The sequence below is a fragment of the Dendrobates tinctorius genome, unplaced genomic scaffold (assembly GCF_039654945.1).
Source record: "Dendrobates tinctorius isolate UK_male_01 unplaced genomic scaffold, ASM3965494v1 ptg000078l, whole genome shotgun sequence".
NCBI classification, from domain to species: Eukaryota; Metazoa; Chordata; class Amphibia; order Anura; family Dendrobatidae; genus Dendrobates; species Dendrobates tinctorius.
The window spans coordinates 2,811,788-2,831,522 of NW_027361746.1; the positions used below are offsets into that span (position 1 = coordinate 2,811,788).

The 19,735-nt window shown below is 45.5% G+C and overlaps 1 protein-coding gene across 1 annotated transcript in view; it reads right to left on the reverse strand.

The window, feature by feature from the left end:
• ITGA1 (integrin subunit alpha 1) overlaps positions 1-19,735 on the reverse strand; it is a 249,680-nt gene that overhangs the window by 148,263 nt on the left and 81,682 nt on the right. Inside the window, exons 3-6 of the mRNA XM_073583398.1 lie at positions 9,856-9,962; positions 4,698-4,786; positions 4,070-4,184; positions 3,864-3,991 (exon numbers count right to left, since the gene is read on the reverse strand). Coding sequence (XP_073439499.1) covers positions 3,864-3,991; positions 4,070-4,184; positions 4,698-4,786; positions 9,856-9,962 — 439 coding nt within the window. The remainder of the gene's footprint in view (positions 1-3,863; positions 3,992-4,069; positions 4,185-4,697; positions 4,787-9,855; positions 9,963-19,735) is intronic.

A 19,735-nucleotide genomic window follows, 5' to 3' on the forward strand; every position in this document is an offset into this window, starting at 1 on the left:
TGGAGAGAGGACTGGGATCGTGGTGGGGAAGGAACAGTTAGAGGTGAAGGTGTGGAAAAAACTACAGAATGGGTGGACATGTGGGAAGCAGAAGAGGTGGTGGGTGGTGGAGTGGAGGGTTGGGCAGGGACTGTAGAAGCAGATGATGTTGATGGCAAGTTGTATGGGGAAGGAGTTTGGTACGGGGCAGGTTGCTGGAAGTGGGGAGATGTCTGGTACGGGGCAGGTTGCTGGAAGTGGGGAGATGTCTGGTACGGGGCAGGTTGCTGGAAGTGGGGAGATGTCTGGTACTGGGGAGGTTGCTGGAAGTGGGGAGATGTCTGGTACTGGGGAGGTTGCTGGTACTGGGGAGTTTGCATGTACTGAGGTGGTTGCTGGTACTGGGGAGGTTGCTGGTACTGGGGAGGTTGCTGGTACTGGGGAGGTTGCTGGTGCTGGGGAGGTTGCTGGTACTGGGGAGGTTGCTGGTGCTGGGGAGGTTGCTGGTGCTGGGGAGGTGGATGGTATGTAATAGGAGGGGGAGGATGGAAAGTGGCTGGAGGGGGTGTAGATGTAATAGGAGGGGGAGGATGGAAAGTGGCTGGAGGGGGTGTAGATGTAATAGGAGGGGGAGGATGGAAAGTGGCTGGAGGGGGTGCAGGTGGAGGAACTACTGTGGTGGGAGGAGGAGGTTGGGAGGTAACTTGCTGGAGAGCAGCGTGGCATGAATGCATTACATGCATCTGCTGGCAGGAGAGAGCGTTTCCATGCACTCCACAACAGACCTGAAAAAGGTGTGGTTTGGCGAAGATCTTGCTTCTGAATGCATGGTTTGCAGAAGTGTCTTCACCTCCAGAATGCTGGAGTTGATCTGCTGAAAGCCTGCGGAGATTTGCTCTGACAAGACTTTTAGACAGTTCTGGAAAGATGCATTCAGATGCAAGAACTCTGGCGCATAAGTCTTTTCCTGACCCCTCTGCCGCTGCCGCCCAGTACCCGCAGGTGTACTAGAGGTGGCAGGGGCAGAAGGGTGGGGTAAAGGGAAAGCGATCTCCTCACCAGCAGCTTCATGTAATGTAGGCGGCCACGATGCTCCTGTGCTGGTGGATGGGACAGATGGGTCGAATGTGTGGGAAGGCTGGGAAGGTGCAGATGTACCGGGGCGGTCGAAGTGTCCCTCGGTGCCGGTCTCCTCAGGGATCGCCTCAGAAGGGTCCAATCGTGCAGGCTCCCGAGTGCTGCTCACCGTGCTGTGGAATAAAGAGAAAAAAAACCAATTAAAATAGTGACATGGTATGGCCCTGGCTGAAAAAAAAAAGTTACATCTAAACATTTTTTTGTCACATGTGGTGTGTAATATTTACCTTCTGGTGAGCATTGTCTCCCGGAGGAACGACAGGGCTCGCGCGTACTTGTACTTGCTCCTGCGTCCTCCAGATCCACTCGGGGCCCGCATCTCTTTATTGAACTCCTTCTTGAAACGATCCCTCACAGACCGCCACCGCTTCACAATTCTCTCCCCTGAAACGAGAAAGGACAAAGTGGTTAGTATACAACATCAGTGTTTCCCAAACTCCAGTCCTCATGGTCCCCAGGGGTCATGTTTTCAGGATTTCCAAAGTAAATAGAAATCCTGAACACATGATCCGTGGGAACCACGAGGACTGGAGTTCGGGAAACACTGGTTTAAATCAAGCAACTGGTACTGTATATACTTACGCTCTTTAATCTGGGCCCGAGCTTCGAGCTCCTCCCAGCGGTCCACAAGGAGCGAACAGATTTCCTCCCAGAGTCGTCGGGTAACGATCAGGTCAGCGTGGCGGCGGTCAGCCATATTCCAGAGCGGCTCCCTTTCTCTGACGAGATCGATGAGGCGGTCCACATCAATCCCTCCATCCTCACCGTCAGAGTTGGGAGCACGCTGTGAAGGCTGTTAAAGAAAAAGACAAAAATAACATAATTAGCCTCCACAAAAGAAATGAAATAAAAAGTGCAAAAAAAACAAAGCAAAAATATTTATACTTACACGCTGGTGACCGCCGCGTTGCTGTCGCCGACGACCCTGGGAGGCACTGCGAGGACCTCTTGGCCGAGCACCAGATTGGGAAGACTAGAGAAGAAAACAAAAAATGTTATGTCTTTGGATGTAGGCATTTGTTTGCTGTGTGTGGTCTGCAGAACATTGTTTTCTATGTGTTGTGTGTAGTGTGATGTTGTGTTTCTACGTTTGATGCAAAAAACTTACCAATTGTGAGCCCACTCCAAGTGTCTGTCCACCCCTTCCTTCTTCTTCTGGGAGCTCCTCTTCATCTTGTGATTCCTGTTTTGAAATAAAAGGCAATGAATACACATATATTACAGAGATGATGGATTTTGGAAATAAAAACTTACCGTCAAACGCTGACGATGCGAGGGAGGGCTCCCAGAAGATGTGCTGTCTTCCTCATGGCCAGACTCCATGGCTGTGGGTGGTGTTTCTGCTGCTGCCATTGCTGCTGCTGCTGCATCTATTGGGCGGCTGTTGAATAAAGAGAAACAAAGGGCCAATGAATATCTTGATATTCCATAGCCCTAGTTTGGAGGAATGGGGGATTTGATAATTACCGTCTCTCATCTGCTGCTGGACTCCCCTCCCGTTGTTCAGCATGCTGCTCCATTTGGGGTGGTGCTGATGGTGCTGCTGCTGCAGATGTCTGCTGCCTTCTCCTGCTCCTGGTTCTTGGCTTGGGTGGCATGTTGGGTGTGGCTGAGGGTCCCATTGTCTTGCTTTTATATATGTCCTGTGGGCAGAGCTACTGAGCATGCTCAGACCAAAGAAACCGGATCCGGCCGCCGGATCCGGCTGTCGCCGGATCAGGCGCATTGCGGCGCTCATAGGCTTTCATTGTATGAAAAAGCCGGACACGCCGGATTCGGCGTGTCCGGCTTTTTCGCCGGAGACAAAAAACGTTACAGTAGCCGTTTTTTCCAGACGCCGGATCGCGTCACATTGCCGGATCCCGCGAAAATCGGATGAAACGCATGGCCATCCGGCTCGATCCGGCTCTAATGCAAGTCAATGGGGGGGAAACCGGATCCGGCATTGCATTTCGCCGGATCCGGTTTTAGTCAAAAGCGCCGGATCGCGCCTGACGCCGAAAACCTGATGTGTGAAAGAGGCCTAAACATCTAAGCAGCGTAGCTGTGAATCCAGCTCTGGAGTGAGCTAAAAGACTTACAAGAAAACTGCAACTCTCTAGTAAGTCTGTTCTCTCACAAAGCTCCTTTCGGCTATCAGAGAAATCTGCTTATTTCTCCATCTCTGAGCCACATCTCCCCATGCTTCCTGAACTCAACATTTACTCTGAAGACAGTTGAAATCTGTTTTGCTAGATCACTGAGGTATCAGATTACAGCTGCTTATTGATGTCTCTCAATAGACATCAATAAGCAGCTGTAATCTGATACCTCAGTGATCTAGCAAAACAGATTTCAACTGTCTTCAGAGTAAATGTTGAGTTCAGGAAGCATGGGGAGATGTGGCTCAGAGATGGAGAAATAAGCAGATTTCTCTGATAAAATATATTACATATATATATATTATATAACTTATTTAAAATTTAAATGTTAAATTATAGTGACTTTTTAAGGGATTTGAGCATAAAGTTAAACTGTAACAACTGATTCTTAAAAGGCTTAACTATCTTGAGCCATGTGAGAACCATAATGGGTCTTGGGTCAAAGCATGGTGGAAAAGGAGAAAACATGTTTGAAACATTTCTGAATTTTGTCTAATTCCTGAAAATAAAATAGTAAAATTCAGAACAACCTATGTGGTTGCTATCAGGAGATGGAGGACTGAAACACAAGAGGTGTTTTGGGTGAAGACAGTACGTTGTATTTACCTGTGTTTGAGACGGGTGGACTGTCATTTTTTTAAATAATTTCTGTAAAAATTCAGTCACACTGACCCAAGGGTAGACACTGTTAGATCCATCAAGAACGATCACCAGATCCAGTTGTGTGACACATTCTGGAGAAGATATTATTCACAGTTGAGAAGACAGACCACGACGTTACGGATAATATTTTATGATCCCATGTACCATACCTTGCACTCCTGGCGCAATTGGGTTCAAAACTTGGAATGAAGAACTGACATTTGAACAAATTCCAGTTGTGTAATGCAAACTTCCACATCGGTACGCGTAGAGAGGGCCACAAGCCTGGGAAAGAATGGAAGAAATACATTCAGAAATACAACATTTTTTATGCACTATTCCCAACCCAAGACATAATAACGGAGCTAATTTTACCGTACTTCCTTCAATCAAAGGATCGGTAGAGATCCCAAAGGTCAGATCCCTGCAATCAACACCTTTAGGGTTTGTTCAATTTAGATGCATCACAGTGATTTAATTGTTTTGATACTTTCCAAGAGACTTTCTGATCTCATATTCCTTCTCTCTCTTGACCAGGATGATCCATTTCAGCCAGAGATTACTGGTTATTGGTCACATGTCCCAGTATAGGGTCATTTTGACTATAGAAGGACTATAGAACAGTAGTGAAACACAAGTGGCAGTGGTGTCATTCAGTGAATATCATTTAGTTTTTTTTAATATTTTTATGCTGTTTTGATTAATTTTGAAATTGCAAAATAGACAAATACTGTAAGGATTATCCAAGCAGTATGCAATAACATAGCAGTAGTCAATTATCTTTTAGGATATCCTTACCACAAAGCCACCATTAGGATTAGTGACCAAAGTGGACCCCATGGTCATGTTTTCCTTCACCTCAGAAACATTTGCAATGGTTGTAGATTCTAGGACAAATTCATAAAAAGTTACATTTTGATAAAAACCATATTCAATTTTTTTTTCAATATCAGGCAGACTTCTGCATTCAGACAAACCGCGTAATCAATATTTCAGTTTATATTTACAGTAATTATTTTTTTTTACCAATTATAATTTCTTGCAGGTGAAAAAATTTGAAAATTGAATAAAGAATTGTTTAATCTAAAATTAGTTTGAGCTTTCCATTTGAGATATTTTAGACATTTTAATTATACCGTATGTAACATTTTCCTATTAATAGCATGCAATGCAAAATATATATGAAAACCTACAAAAAAAAATAAAAAGTAATGATCCTAAAATGTAAAATTAAATTACTTTTATTGGTATTACATTTAAAATCAGACATTTAAACATTTAAAATGTGGAGAATGTGTAAAGAGACACTGTTTGTACCAGAGTGACTCAGATAAATCATTCACAAATGTTATATAAATGCTGTAAATCCTAGGTATGAGTAATGTTAAATATGAGAGTATTGTTATAGTGCCACTTCAAAAATGTGGAATACCATGAGAGTTTATATGCAAAGCCGGCAATTCAGTGCATTTGCAATGGTTGTAGATTTTAGTAGTTATACATTTAGTGTTTTTTTTTATCATCAAGTGATGAGTAATGTTTCACAGATATAGCCAAAAAAACTATATGCAAAGGATAAAGTGCAGTGCAAATAATAATAAATACTCATATCATAGTAAGAGACTGATAGTGAATGCAGAGATAATACATAACTTGATTAAAAGAAGTAAATTCATACGGATAAGGCAGATCTGGGTAAGCAGTCTGTGTGCAGCACAAAATACCCCGACGCGCGTTTCACGTTATCGTGTTCAAAAATGCTGTTGCAACATCAACTCATGACCACAGAAGAAGCAGATCTGACCCCAGGCGATCCTTTAGCCAGACATTGGCTTCACTCATAATCACCAATGCCAACACTCTCGTGCTCTAATGTCATTCCCTACCCATCATCCCAAACTGGTTTCACGGTCTTTGCCACCGCACAATCATCATCCCTGACTAGGGCTGAGGCCGGGGTCACATTAACCGACGCAAAATACGGTCAGTATTTTACATGCGCAATACGAATGAATGACCCCTAAATAGTGCTCCGTATGTCATCCGTAATCACGGTGTGGTCGCGTATTTTGCGCATGTAAGCATCCGTATGTAATCCGTATGGCATCCGTATGGCGAGATTTTCTCGCAGGCTTGCAAGATGGACATATAATGGAGCCCAATGACAGGGTTTCTAACAGAAACGAAAGAATAGATGTAGACACATAGAATGCGTGTATATATATATATATATATACAGTGGGGCAAAAAAGTATTTAGTCACTCAGCAATAGTGCAAGTTCCACCACTTAAAAAGATGAGAGGCGTCTGTAATTTACATCATAGGTAGACCTCAACTATGGGAGACAAACTGAGAAAAAAAAATCCAGAAAATCACATTGTCTGTTTTTTTTTCATTTTATTTGCATATTATGGTGGAAAATAAGTATTTGGTCAGAAACAAAATTTCATCTCAATACTTTGTGATATATCCTTTGTTGGCAATGACAGAGGTCAAACGTTTTCTGTAAGTCTTCACAAGGTTGCCACACACTGTTGTTGGTATGTTGGCCCATTCCTCCATGCAGATCTCCTCTAGAGCAGTGATGTTTTTGGCTTTTCGCTTGGCAACACCGACTTTCAACTCCCTCCAAAGGTTTTCTATAGGGTTGAGATCTGGAGACTGGCTAGGCCACTCCAGGACCTTGAAATGCTTCTTACGAAGCCACTCCTTCGTTGCCCTGGTGGTGTGCTTTGGATCATTGTCATGTTGAAAGACCCAGCCACGTTTCATATTCAATGCCCTTGCTGATGGAAGGAGGTTTGCACTCAAAATCTCACGATACATGGCCCCATTCATTCTTTCATGTACCCGGATCAGTTGTCCTGGCCCCTTTGCAGAGAAACAGCCCCAAAGCATGATGCTTCCACCACCATGCTTTACAGTAGGTATGGTGTTTGATGGATGCAACTCAGTATTCTTTTTCCTCCAAACACGACAAGTTGTGTTTCTACCAAACAGTTCCAGTTTGGTTTCATCAGACCATAGGACATTCTCCCAAAACTCCTCTGGATCATCCAAATGCTCTCTAGCAAACTTCAGACGGGCCCGGACATGTACAGGCTTAAGCAGTGGGACACGTCTGGCACTGCAGGATCTGAGTCCATGGTGGCGTAGTGTGTTACTTATGGTAGGCCTTGTTACATTGGTCCCAGCTCTCTGCAGTTCATTCACTAGTTCCCCCCACGTGGTTCTGGGATTTTTGCTCACCGTTCTTGTGATCATTCTGACCCCACGGGGTGGGATTTTGCGTGGAGCACCAGATCGAGGGAGATTATCAGTGGTCTTGTATGTCTTCCATTTTCTAATTATTGCTCCCACAGTTGATTTCTTCACTCCAAGCTGGTTGGCTATTGCAGATTCAGTCTTCCCAGCCTGGTGCAGGGCTACAATTTTGTTTCTGGTGTCCTTTGACAGCTCTTTGGTCTTCACCATAGTGGAGTTTGGAGTCAGACTGTTTGAGGGTGTGCACAGGTGTCTTTTTATACTGATAACAAGTTTAAACAGGTGCCATTACTACAGGTAATGAGTGGAGGAAAGAGGAGACTCTTAAAAAAGAAGTTACAGGTCTGTGAGAGCCAGAAATCTTGATTGCTTGTTTCTGACCAAATACTTATTTTACACCATAATATGCAAATAAAAGGAAAAAAAAACATACAATGTGATTTTCTGGATTTTTTTTTCTCAGTTTGTCTCCCATAGTTGAGGTCTACCTATGATGTAAATTACAGACGCCTCTCATCTTTTTAAGTGGTGGAACTTGCACTATTGCTGACTGACTAAATACTTTTTTGCCCCACTGTATATGTATTCTATGTGTCTATATCTATTCTTTTGTTTCTTTATTAAACCTGTCAGTGTGAGTTTACTGTATAGCGCACTGAATTGCCGGCTTTGCTAAAAGACACCGGGTGCGTATTTCTCGCAAGTCACATGTGTGGTCCGTGTGTAATCTGTATTTTTTGCGCACCCATAGACTTGCATTGGCGTACTACGGGTGTAGTACGCTGACAATCGCAGCATGCTGCAATTGGCACGGAGCCTAGAATACGGTTGAGAAATATACGCCTGGTGCGAGTGACCCCATAGAGAATCATTGGTCCGTGTGTAATGCGTGCTTTTAGCGCCTCTCACTCGGCCGTATTCCTCGCCAGTGTGACCCCGGCCTGAGAGTTGTCTCAGTGTGGGAAATGTCTTGATGTCTTTGCCCCATCCTGATTCCCATCTCTATATTTGCCTTCACTTAGAATTCTTCTGCCAGTGCCCCAATTATCACAGCTGACAGAGCCACCAGCACAGCTAGGCATTTGAATTTGCTACGTGAGTACAAATCCAGGCTATTCATCTGATCCAATAAATTAACAGAAATAAGTTGTTGTGAAATATCTTCCTTAGCTCCCAAAGTGCTGTGGTTTAGGCCACTACGGGGCAGAACGGATAGGTGTGTCCTTCATGGAACTGAAAGTCTGCAATATATAATAACTTACCAAGGAGGAGGAGGAGGACTACGCAGAACGCACACTCAATCTGATGGTGTCACTGTGAAATGTAACATCATCTTGCTGTGACTGATTCGAGTGATGTGCCATATGTCCCATAATGTCTTCCTCTCCTCCTCACTAATATTCTTGTCAGAGGTAGTAGTGGTCAGTAGTGCTACTGTCCACATGCCTGGTGCCATTGATGTTGTTGATGCTGCTTGTGGCTCTGACATTATTAGACGGGGCACAGTTATTTTTTTCTTTTACTTTACCCATCTATTTTCACTTTTTCTTTTACGTCACTAAACTTAACCTGTGTCATGTTTTCAATCCCAGTTACTTATTCATTCCCATAAATTACTGAAAGAGAAATGCTATGTAGGTACATGTCCAAAAAGCCAACAATGGCAACAGGCCGCAGTACTGGTGTGGCATGTAATGGTGTCAAATCGACCTCTAAAAGAGGTGTGCAAAACAGTCACAGGTAAATGTGTGCATTTGTTTCATTTTTTTTCTCTATTTTATGAAAACAATTTTTCCCCCCATTCCCCCAAAAATGGACTGAAACAGAGATGTCTGGTACAGTAGATGTAAAAAAAATCCAAAAGTATTCGAGTGGTGTGTACTTGTGTCAAATTTTACTACTAAAACAGATGTGCAAAAAAACCCCTTATTTTGTGATGTGCAATTTGTGGATACAGTTGCAGGTAAATGTCTGGATTTTTATTTATTTATTTTTTTACATTTTTAAGTACGGCTATTTCACAGATCCCATAATGAATTGGATAAGAAATAAAAATCTAAAGAGTACAGTCCGTTGTGAAAAGCACACTTTCTCTGACAGACACGGAGTTTAGATAATTTTTTTTCATCAATAATTATTGTGATGGCTCTCTGCTCTCTTGTGCATGAAGAAAAACAAAAATGTGTAATTCAAATGGAGTAGGACAGCTGCCAGCTACAGTAAGCCATTTACTGTACACTAGCATCCACTACTGCTAGGCCTTCTTCTATTCCTCTCTCCCCATTTCAATTGAATCTCGGTATTATTTGTAGACTTCTACACTCCTTTTCACTTCTGCAGCACTACAAGACACTGTGTGTGGAATATTTGTCCAATGTGTTATGGCTTTCTCTCTATTATCGTGTTGTGATTCAATCTTCTCCTTTTTTAAAAAATCTTTTTTTTTTGTGATGAACACTAAATGTATCATAAATTGTTAGAATTCTTTGGATTCAGCAAATTCCCAAAGGTTCAACAAAAATTTGATTGAAATTAAATCAATTCAATTCTCTTATCTCTAGAAAATATCATTACAGAAGTGGACAGCTCAAAAATGCATATTAACTTGTGATTTTTGCTCTAGGTGGAAATGTTCTCTAATGTGATGAGTTTTGTAGAATGCGAAAATATTCCTTAAAAATGTCCACTTACTTGGCAAATTAATCTTTGTGCAGTTTGATTTCCCATTCACTTTGCATTTATAAACATCTCCTGTTCTTCGTGTTGGCTGGCCCTCCAGGGGTGACCCAATAAGTACCCTTAATGTGGAGAAAACATAATGATATATTTTATATAGCAAATCTATACAATAATATCAATATAGTTGAAGCCTGGTTTTGGTCATCATAGTTCCACGTTTTACCTGACGGATGGAACTTCCAATTTTTTAAGACAATTTTGTTGGTTTCTAACTATCCGAACTGAACTTTCCAAATCTTTAGGACAAGACACCAATGTTTGATTTCTGAGGGTCCAACCTCCAGAACCTCCACTCGAATGCTAAAGAAAACTTTTTGAAGTGCCTTAGGGACTATTTTTTTAGATTAAGTGGTGAATTTGCACACATGATTGTGCCTGGTATTGAATTTCAATCTCTTTCAGTGTTTTTCTAGGTATTATGATTACACAGGGAGATGTATTGGTGAAAATAATCCTTACATTCTAATTTTATTAACCTTTTAAGTAGAGATTTCAACAAGAAAAGTCTCCAAAGCGCCAATTAGTCTCAGCAGAATAGAAGGTTCACATGAAAAATCTTTTTTTCACAAGATACATCAGCTCTAAACATTAGTGCATAGAAGATAACTGTCTGAGTAATGAACCAGCCACTAGCTGTATGCCTATAATCAGGGGTGTAATGATCGCAGTGGTAGAGAGTGCTGAAGGGGGACCCACGTGCTGAAAGGGGCCCACCAAGGCCAGCGACTATTTTAGCTGAATGTGAATCCAAGAAGGGGCCTAGGAAGGAGGACATTATACAAGAATAGGAGAAATTATAACTGGATGGTGTCCAGGATGGAGACATTATACCAAGAAAGCGCCCAGGATGTGGGATATTATACCAGTAAGGGACCAAAGATGTGGGACATTCAGCAAGGAAGGGGTTCAGGATGGGGGACATTTAACCTGGAAAGGCCCAGTAAGGATAACATTATACCAGATATATATATTACTAAAAGGGGGCCAGGATGGGGGCATAAGTACAGGAAGGGAACAGGATGAAGGACAGTATTACCAGAAGGGGCCAGGATTGAAGACATCATTACAAGAAGGGGCCCAGGATGGGGGGCATGAATACAGGAAAAGGCTCAGGATGGGGGGCATTATTACAAGTAGGGGCCAGGATGGAGGACATATTAGAGGAAGGGGCCAGGATTGGGGACATTATTACATGATAGGGGACATTATAATATGGGGGGGCAACATGTACAGCAAGTGAAATAAGTGCTGAACACATCACTAATTTTCTAAGTTAAAATATTTCAACATGTGCAATTGACAGGAAATTCTCACCAGATGTCAGTGACAAAAAATACAATCATCGCAGGCAACGAAAAAAGCATAGATGTCCATAAATTAAATTTTGGGTAATAATGAGAAATGACACAAGGAAAAAGTATTGAGCATGCTTACTAAATTGTATTTGATACTTCATACACAAGCCTTTGTTGGTGATGACAGATTCAAGAAGCCTCCAGTATGGAGAAACTAGTTGGATGTATTACTCATGTGTGATTTTGACCCATTCTCCCAAGCAAGCACTCTTCAAATCCTGAAGGTTCAGTGGCCTCCTTCTATGAACTCTGAACTTTACTTTCTTCCATAAATTTTCTACAGGATTCAGATCTGGTGATTGGCTGGGCCATTCTAGCAGCTTTACTTTCTTTATCTGAAACCAATTGAAAGTTTCCTTGTCTGTGTGTTTGGGATCATTGTCTTGGTGAAATGTCCACCATCATTTCATCTTCAGCATCCTGGCAGATGATAGCAGATTTTTTATCAATAATGTCTCAGTATATTTGTACATTCATCTTTTCTTCAATTATATGAAGTTTGCCAGTGACGTATGCAGAAAAAGAGCCTGTCACCACGATATTCCCACCTCCATACTTCACTGTTCATGTGGTGTTTTTGGGGTGACATGCAGTGCCTTTTGGCCTCCAAACATGGTGAGTATTATGGCATCCTTAGAGTTCAATTTTGGTCTCATCTGGCTGGACCATATTATCCTAGTATTTCAGTATTTTCTCAATGCTGTTGAGCAAACTTTCAATGCGCTAGAACATGCATTTTTGTTCAGCAATGCAAGGTGAGTATGCATACAGGACATGGAGGTTGAGTGCATTACTTTTCTTTGAAACAATTGTACCTGCTTATTCCTTGTCTTTTTGTAGCTCTCCTCTGGTGATCCTTGGCTCTTAAAGAGAAGGTGCCATGATTTTAATTTTTGTATTAATAATTATTGATAGAATCAATTACTTTTAATGCAAAGTTAAATTAACTACTTTAGTAGATATTTATTTATTGACTTTTATGTTTGCCACTGGGGGGCTGCCATTTTCATTAGTGTGGGTGCAGGTGTCTGAGCACGACACTTGTACACCTCAGTTACGGCTGCCATGGGCAAAGAAGCCAACGGTCATATTCTTACCGCATCTCTTGCATTGAGGCCACTCCTCCTGCCTCTTAGCTGTGACCTGGGTACTCCCACCTGGGCTGTTAAGGTCACAGCTGTGGTAGGAGATTGTGGCCATTTAATTGTAGCCCGCAGCTTATGCTGTGGGCTTTATTTTCCCCTGTCATTGCACACACTGCTCAGTGCATGCAATGACAGGAGCTGCCGGTAAGACAGTGTGATCTTGCAGCTGACTGTGACCCGCAGCCGTGACCTGCGGTAAAAAAGCAGGCATGGGACGATGAGACTACTGCTCCCATCGTGCTACATCTGGTGTCACTGATGGGAGACAGCAGGTGCCGCTGATGGGGGAATAGTATCATCTGCCTGTGCACACAATTTAAATAAAACAATTAAAATTACATACATCTATATATATAAAAATTAGTGTATGTATGTGGGTGGTATCAGTCATGCCCTCTCCACATAGCCGCACCCAATCACTAAGCATCTTTCATTTCACCAGAGCTGTTTAAAAGAAGCTGAGCTGTGATTGGTTGCTATGAGCAACAGTTTTCCCACCTCAGCAGACACTGACCGGGTGAGAGAAATCTAGCATCCCCAACATAAGTTTCCAGCCATTGTCTGCCCCCCAGAAAGGAGCAGAGCGCACATGACAGAAATGAATCAACCCCTCCTCTATTACTGCTGCGCTCTATTTCTACCGGGGTAGAAAATCTCATCATCGGTGGCCACACACAGAGCTGCACTGACAGGTTACATAACAGCACATCTCCAGGAACTCCCTGCTCAGTTCCATACAGCTCGGGACTATGGGATGGAGGATGGGTGATGGGTATATGGGCAAGGGACTATGGGATGGAGAATGTGTGATGGTTATATGGGCACAGGACTGTGGGATGTGTGAGGGGTATATGGACAAGGGACTATGGGATGGAGGAAATGTATGATGGGTATATGGAAATGGGACTATAGTATGGTGGATATGTATGATGGGTATATGGGCATGGGACTATGGGATGGAGGATATGTGTAATGGGTATGTGGGCACGGGACTATGGGATGGAGGTTATGTATGATGGGTATATGGGCACAGGACTATGGGATGGAGGATGTGTGATGGGTATATGGGCACTGAGCTATGGGATGGAGGATAATCATTATGATTTATTATAACTAACCACAGTTAGTTACCATGCCCTGGCAACGCCGGGCTCTTCAGCTAGTATTCAAATAAAAAAAATATACTCACCAAACACCAAATCCCTGACGCCCTCGTTTTCTAGAAATAATGTAAAATAATAAACCAACATATGCTCACCTGTCTGCCATAGTCCAAATAAGGGGGATTCTATGAACCCTTTAAAATTGAGACTAAGGCTGTGTGCCCATGTAGCGATTTTTAAGCGTTTTTGCTGCGATTTTCGGCGCGAAAACGTTTAAAAATCGTGTACAGAACGCCCCCCATGCATTCCTATGGCATTCCGCACATGCTGTGCTAATGCTGTGTTTTTTTCCGCGGCGGAATCGCATCGCGGAAAAAATCGCAGCATGCTCATTCTTTTGTGCGGAATCGCAAACAATTGCCGCGATTCCGCACCCATAGGAATGCATGAGAATCGCTTACTTCCCACATGTGGCTATGCCCACCATGCGGGAAGTTAAGCGTCTCATGTCCGGTTGGTACCCACGGTGTGGAGGAGAGGAGACTGTCCTCCAGGCCCTGGGTACCATACCCCTGTAAAAAAAAGAATAAAAAATAAAAAATCGGGGTATATTTACGTTCCGGCGTCCTGCGCTGCATTCCCGGGCCTCAGCGTTCCCAGTAATGCCTTGCGGCACGGTCCAGTGATGACGTAGTCTCGCGTGACTCTAGCGGTCTCGCGAGATCGATATAGTAACGCGAGACTATGTCATCACAGGTCTCGCAAGGCATTACTGGGAACGCTGTGGCCCGGGATGGCAGCGCGGGACGCCGGAAGGTAAATATACACCGATTTTTTTATTTTTTTTAGCATTTTAACATTCTATCTTTTACTATTGATGCCGCATAGGCGGCCTGAATAGTAAAAACCTGGTCACACTTGTCAAACACTATGTTTGACGAGTGTGACCAACCTGTCAATCACTTTCCAAGCGATGCTTCAAATCGCTTGGAAAGTGCTTGAATATCGCACGTGAAAATCGCGGCAAAATCATGATAATAATCGCGGTAAAATCGCTGTGAAATCGCGCGGAAAAAAACGCGCGATTTCTGGGAAGGAGTCCGGTTTTTGGTGTGCGTTTTAACACGCACCGTGGGCACATAGCCTAAGGGATATATTTTTTTACAGATATAAGATGGGAACTCTGGAATTGTTGCAAACTATTTCGATCTGTGGGCTTTGTGTAAAAGTCAGTGGTTAACTTTCCTCTGGCGTCTTTGAATACAAGAGAGTCTAAAAAGTTTACATCCCATTCACCTTTTGTCATTGTGAAGTTGAGGCCTTTCCAGGTGTAGTACGTTTGCCGAATGGGGGGTGGTCCCTTACGGCTGCGGAATAGACGGGAGACAGACGCAGAAATCCATTCAATCAGGTCCAAACTTTATTGGATGTCCTCTTCACATCCACTATATAAGAGGCTGAGGAAATAAGAAAGCGCAATAGGGTCTTATCCGGGTGATGTTAGGAATAAATGATAAGAGATTTAATCACCTATTCCAGGAGAGATAAGAGCACATAAGTCGACTGTCAGCTGCTGCACGCCCGAAGGTCCACTTCGTGACCGCCAATGTGAATCCTTATGGATAAGATATTTTTCGGACTTACTGTGCGCTGCTTGACAAAGTTCAGTGATACACCATGAAGGGGTTAAAGCGTTTATTTCCCAACGAGTTTCGAAGTTTCTAGTACTTCTTCCTCTGGGGATGACAGGCTTCCTTCCCTGAGGAAGAAGTACTAGAAACTTCGAAACGCGTTGGGAAATAAACGTTTTAACCCCTTCATGGTGTATCACTGAACTTTGTCAAGCAGCGCACAGTAAGTCCGAAAAATATCTTAACTCTTCACATCCACAGCAGACACAAGAGCTTCTGTTCCCTGGCCTGGGTACCTGTCACCTTCCTTCAGCTTCTGTTTGAGAAGACCCCTGGGTTCCATCACTGTGGCTGCCGTTAGGCCCACGGCCACAGCACTTCCCCTGTCCGAGTCTGTCTGTTGCAACACCTACTCACTCTGCGGTGTCCAGCCGTCCTGTACCCCAGACCTCCGTTAGTCACTGCTGTCCCGTCCTGCAGCTCTCCTCTCAGGGCCACCCCCTTCTCTTAGTCACTGTCTCTTTCTCTTCTGTCTTTCCTGAGCTTCTCCTTCCTCTGTCCTCTACTGAGCTCTTTCCGCTTCGCCCTTCCTCCTGGGTGTCTGCCCTTCCCCCTGGGACTCTCCTTCCTTATATCTCCTCTTTCTGGAAATCCCCTTCTCAGTCCCATAACTCTGCCCACCATGACTATGTGGTTTCCCTAGCCTAAGGCTTGCTGTTAAGTCCTTGTCCCCATCTTGTGGCCAAAACCCGGTATTACACCATCTTTTACTAATTCTAGCTGTTATCCCACACATCTTCATACAAGTCAAAATAAAGCATTGGATACATCATCCCTTTCACATTCCTCTCCTTATTAGACAGGTCCATAGGTCAGTCCACCCCCTACATACTCCCTTCCTTTGACCATTGTCGTCCCCGACAATCTCGTACCCTTTGTTTTTCTTTCACTACTCCCCCACTTTCTTTTGTCTGTGTGACTGCTTGCCGAGCAGAGCCCGGAGCCCTCTAGCTCTACACGGGATGCTGGACAGAGCCGGGAGCAGTCATTCTCTGAGTAGCTTTTGGCTACCCGCAGGCGCTTGCGCCTCTATGACAATTCCCTTTCATTGGGGTAGGACCACCCGGACTCCTCAACGGGTGCTCTCACCCAATTTTCTCACTTTCAGGATTGCGTTGCACTCTAGGGCGGGATGACCGAGGCTCTGGCCTACCAGGTCACCGCCTTCCCTTTTCCTTTCATTTCGTCCTGACCGATGGACCGCTGTCTGTTCCAAATCACCAACACTCTTACCCGTTCTTTTATAATTCAGTCATAGCAAGCATTTTTCCACTTCTTTACATTTTGGACCTCCTTCTTGAACATATTTTCTAGTATAACAATTTAACCAACTTTTCTGACAACATTCACATACGCTCATTATGTCTACATTTAAATATCTGTTTCAACCATTATTATTAATTAACGCTTTCCCTCTTAACTATTCAACATATCTACTAATATCCCTCGACATAATAACCCCCCAAAATCTTTATATAGCCATTATTAACTATTACGAAGACATTTGTAAATGCAAGAGCGCCCCCTTCCTTTATGAGCAGTACCCCCCAACACATCCCTTCTGCATCAGGAACAGGGCTTCTTACCCCGAGGGGACGCGGAACAGTCCCCTAAGCTGCGCAACGGTGCACAGCAGTCCCGTTAGTCCGTGAACATCAATGGTGCTCCGGGCCATCTCCTGACAGCTGATGTTCTTCGCCTGCAGAGGGGCCCCCCAGACGTGGGGCCCCCGGGATGCCTGGCAGTCCCTGAGCCAAGAGTGTCCACTTCCCCCGTAGTAGTTCTGCTACAGGAGAGCAACAGGCGCCCCCCAAACAAGTCTCCTTGGGTCCCGTGGACTGCCATGGACTCTCCAGATGAGCGCTGCAGGGTTCCTTACCCTGGGGGAATGCGGGGCAGTCCTAGAAGGTATAAACATGCACTAGAAGGGGAAGAAGGGGCCATGGAGGGTTCCGCGGCATACGTCACGGGTCGCATCCCTGCGGGAGACCCGGGCCCTGGCTCAGGCCAAAAATGACTCTACAACCGCAGAGCCCCAAAACCGGGGGGAAGGAACCGGTGGCAGAGGCGTCCTCAGCTGCCACCGCACGGGGACCAACATCTTCTCCGGAGGGCACGGTGGTACCAGGGGACGCCGAGTGGGAGCGCAGGGGCCCGGTGATGCAGACCTTAGGCCTCGTGTCCCTGCAGTGGGACAGCGTTGAGGCTACGCGGCCCACCATCAGCTGGGGTAAGGATGCACTCACCCCCTCTGATGTCGCAGTTCTGCTCCTTGCTCTTTTTCTGGGCAATGATGTCAGCAATCCAGACGGACGGCCCCGCGTAGGTCGCAGACCCACTCCATGCTGGTGACGCGGGATAGGGAGAAGCCAGGGTGAGGAGGCTAGGGGGACTGACAGCGCGGACGTCAGCCGGTCCACCATAGGCCGTGGATTCGTCAGGCGCCAATGTCGGTGAGTCAGGGGAGGCCAGGCGAGGGGGCTGAGGCTCAGGAGCATGGACCATAGGCCTCGCCCCCCCTTGAGCCAGTAATGTATCACTATCGGGAATTTGGGCTTAGCGTTGAAACGGGGTGGGGAAGCGGGGGCTGCCTGCGGTGTCACCAGCCAGGGCGGGGAGTCGCTCACCTTCCCCGGCGCTGTGGCCTCCTTCCACTGGACGGGCTCGATGTCGCCAGCTGTCACCCACGGGAAGGGCCCCGCCAGTCCTCTGCTGCTTCCGGTCCCGTCCCCTGGTGTCCACTGCTGTTCTTTTTCCCGCCGCCCGGCAGGACCCGCCTCCCGTCCCGATGGATCCGCAGGAGACGTCAGCGATGGCTGCTCCAATGGCTAGCGAGCGGGTCACGGTTCCGCGCTGTCTCCGACTCCGGCGTGGACGGCGGAGAGTGCGGATGCACCTCTGCTAGGTGGTCCAGCTCCGAAGCTGCAGGCTCAGATGTCGGGGACCCCACCTGCAGCAGGTCTTCAGGACGGGTGAGAGTTTACTGCTTTTGTAACGTCTCCCAGCTCTCGCTGTAGTCCTTTAACGTGGGAGGGTGCCCAGCTTTCCTGTGGGGGCACCCAGCTTTCCCAACGGGACGACTGTCACTCGATGTGCAGTGGCTGGCTCGGCTTAGTTGCCCCTGGTAGTCCAATTTAGAGCCAACCTCCTCCTTTCCGACAGTTGTCATTTCTGGAGGTGCACAAAGTCTCTTTCAGGATTCTTCCTTTTTTTTCTTCTTTCTTTTTTTTTCAAATCCAGTCTCTAGTCTGTTAATGTAGAAGAGTACCCAGCTTTTCTGCAATGGCACCCAGCTTTTCCAGCAGTATTACTCTGGGTCAAATCCGGCAATCCCAGTCACAGTCCAAATTGTAATCCACTCAGGCACAATATTCAACCTGTTCAGCTCAGGTCTTAAAATGTATTCCACTCAGGTAAATGTTCAACCTGTTCAGCTCAGGTCCCTTTGAATCTTCGGTGCGGTCTCACCGTTGGCGTTGGGGTATTAGGCAGTAAAGATCTTGCCGACTACGCCAATTGTAGTACGTGTGCCGACTGGGGGGTGGTCCCTTTCGGCTGCGGAACAGATGGGAGACAGACACAGAAATCCATTCAATCAGGTCCAAACTTTATTGGGTGTCCTCTTGACATCCACAGTAGACACAACAGCTTCTGCTCCCTGGCCTGGGTACCTGTCACCTTCAGCTTCTGTTCCAGAAGACCTCTGGGTCCCTTCACTGTGGCTGCCGTTAGGCCCACGGCCACAGCGCTTCCCCCATCTGAGTCTGTTTGCTGCAACACCTACTCACTGTTCGTTTTCCAGCCGTGCTGTACCCCAGACTCCGTTAGTCACTGCCGTCCCATCCTGCAGCTCTCCTCTCAGGGCCACCCCCTTCTTAGTCACCGTCTCTTTCTCTTCTGTCTTTCCTGAGCTTCTCCTTCCTCTGTCCTCTCCTGAGCTCTTCCCGCTTCTCTCTTCCTCCTGGGTGTCTGCCCTTCCCCCTGGGACTCTCCTTCCTTATATCGCCTCTTTCTGGAAATCCCCTTCTCAGTCCTGTAACTCCGCCCACATTCCCTAGCCTAAGGCTTGCTGTTAAGTCCTTCTCTCACAACTCTATGTCCCCTTCTTGCGGCCAAAACCCGGTACTACACCATCTTTCACTAATTCTAGCTGTTATCCCACACATCTTCATACAAGTCAAAATAAAGCATTGTATACATCATCCCTTTCACATTCCCCTCTTTATCAGACAGGTCCATAGGTCAGTCCACCCCCTACACAGGCAGTTTTCAAAACATGAAAAAAAGTCATTCAAAATCTCGGATAAGCCAGACCAAATACAGAAAGCGTTGTCTATGTAGCGCTTCCAAATGATTGCATGGGTTTAGAAGAGGAAATTGGTGTAGATTATCTCATCCTCGAATGCAGCCATGTAACTGTTTGCATACGGGGGCAAACATGCAGGCACTCTTACCTACAGCGGGCACCCCGGGCTTTTGTGGATACTATACCACTGTCAACACTGGTAAGCATGATCTCTACAAATAACCTCCCCCTT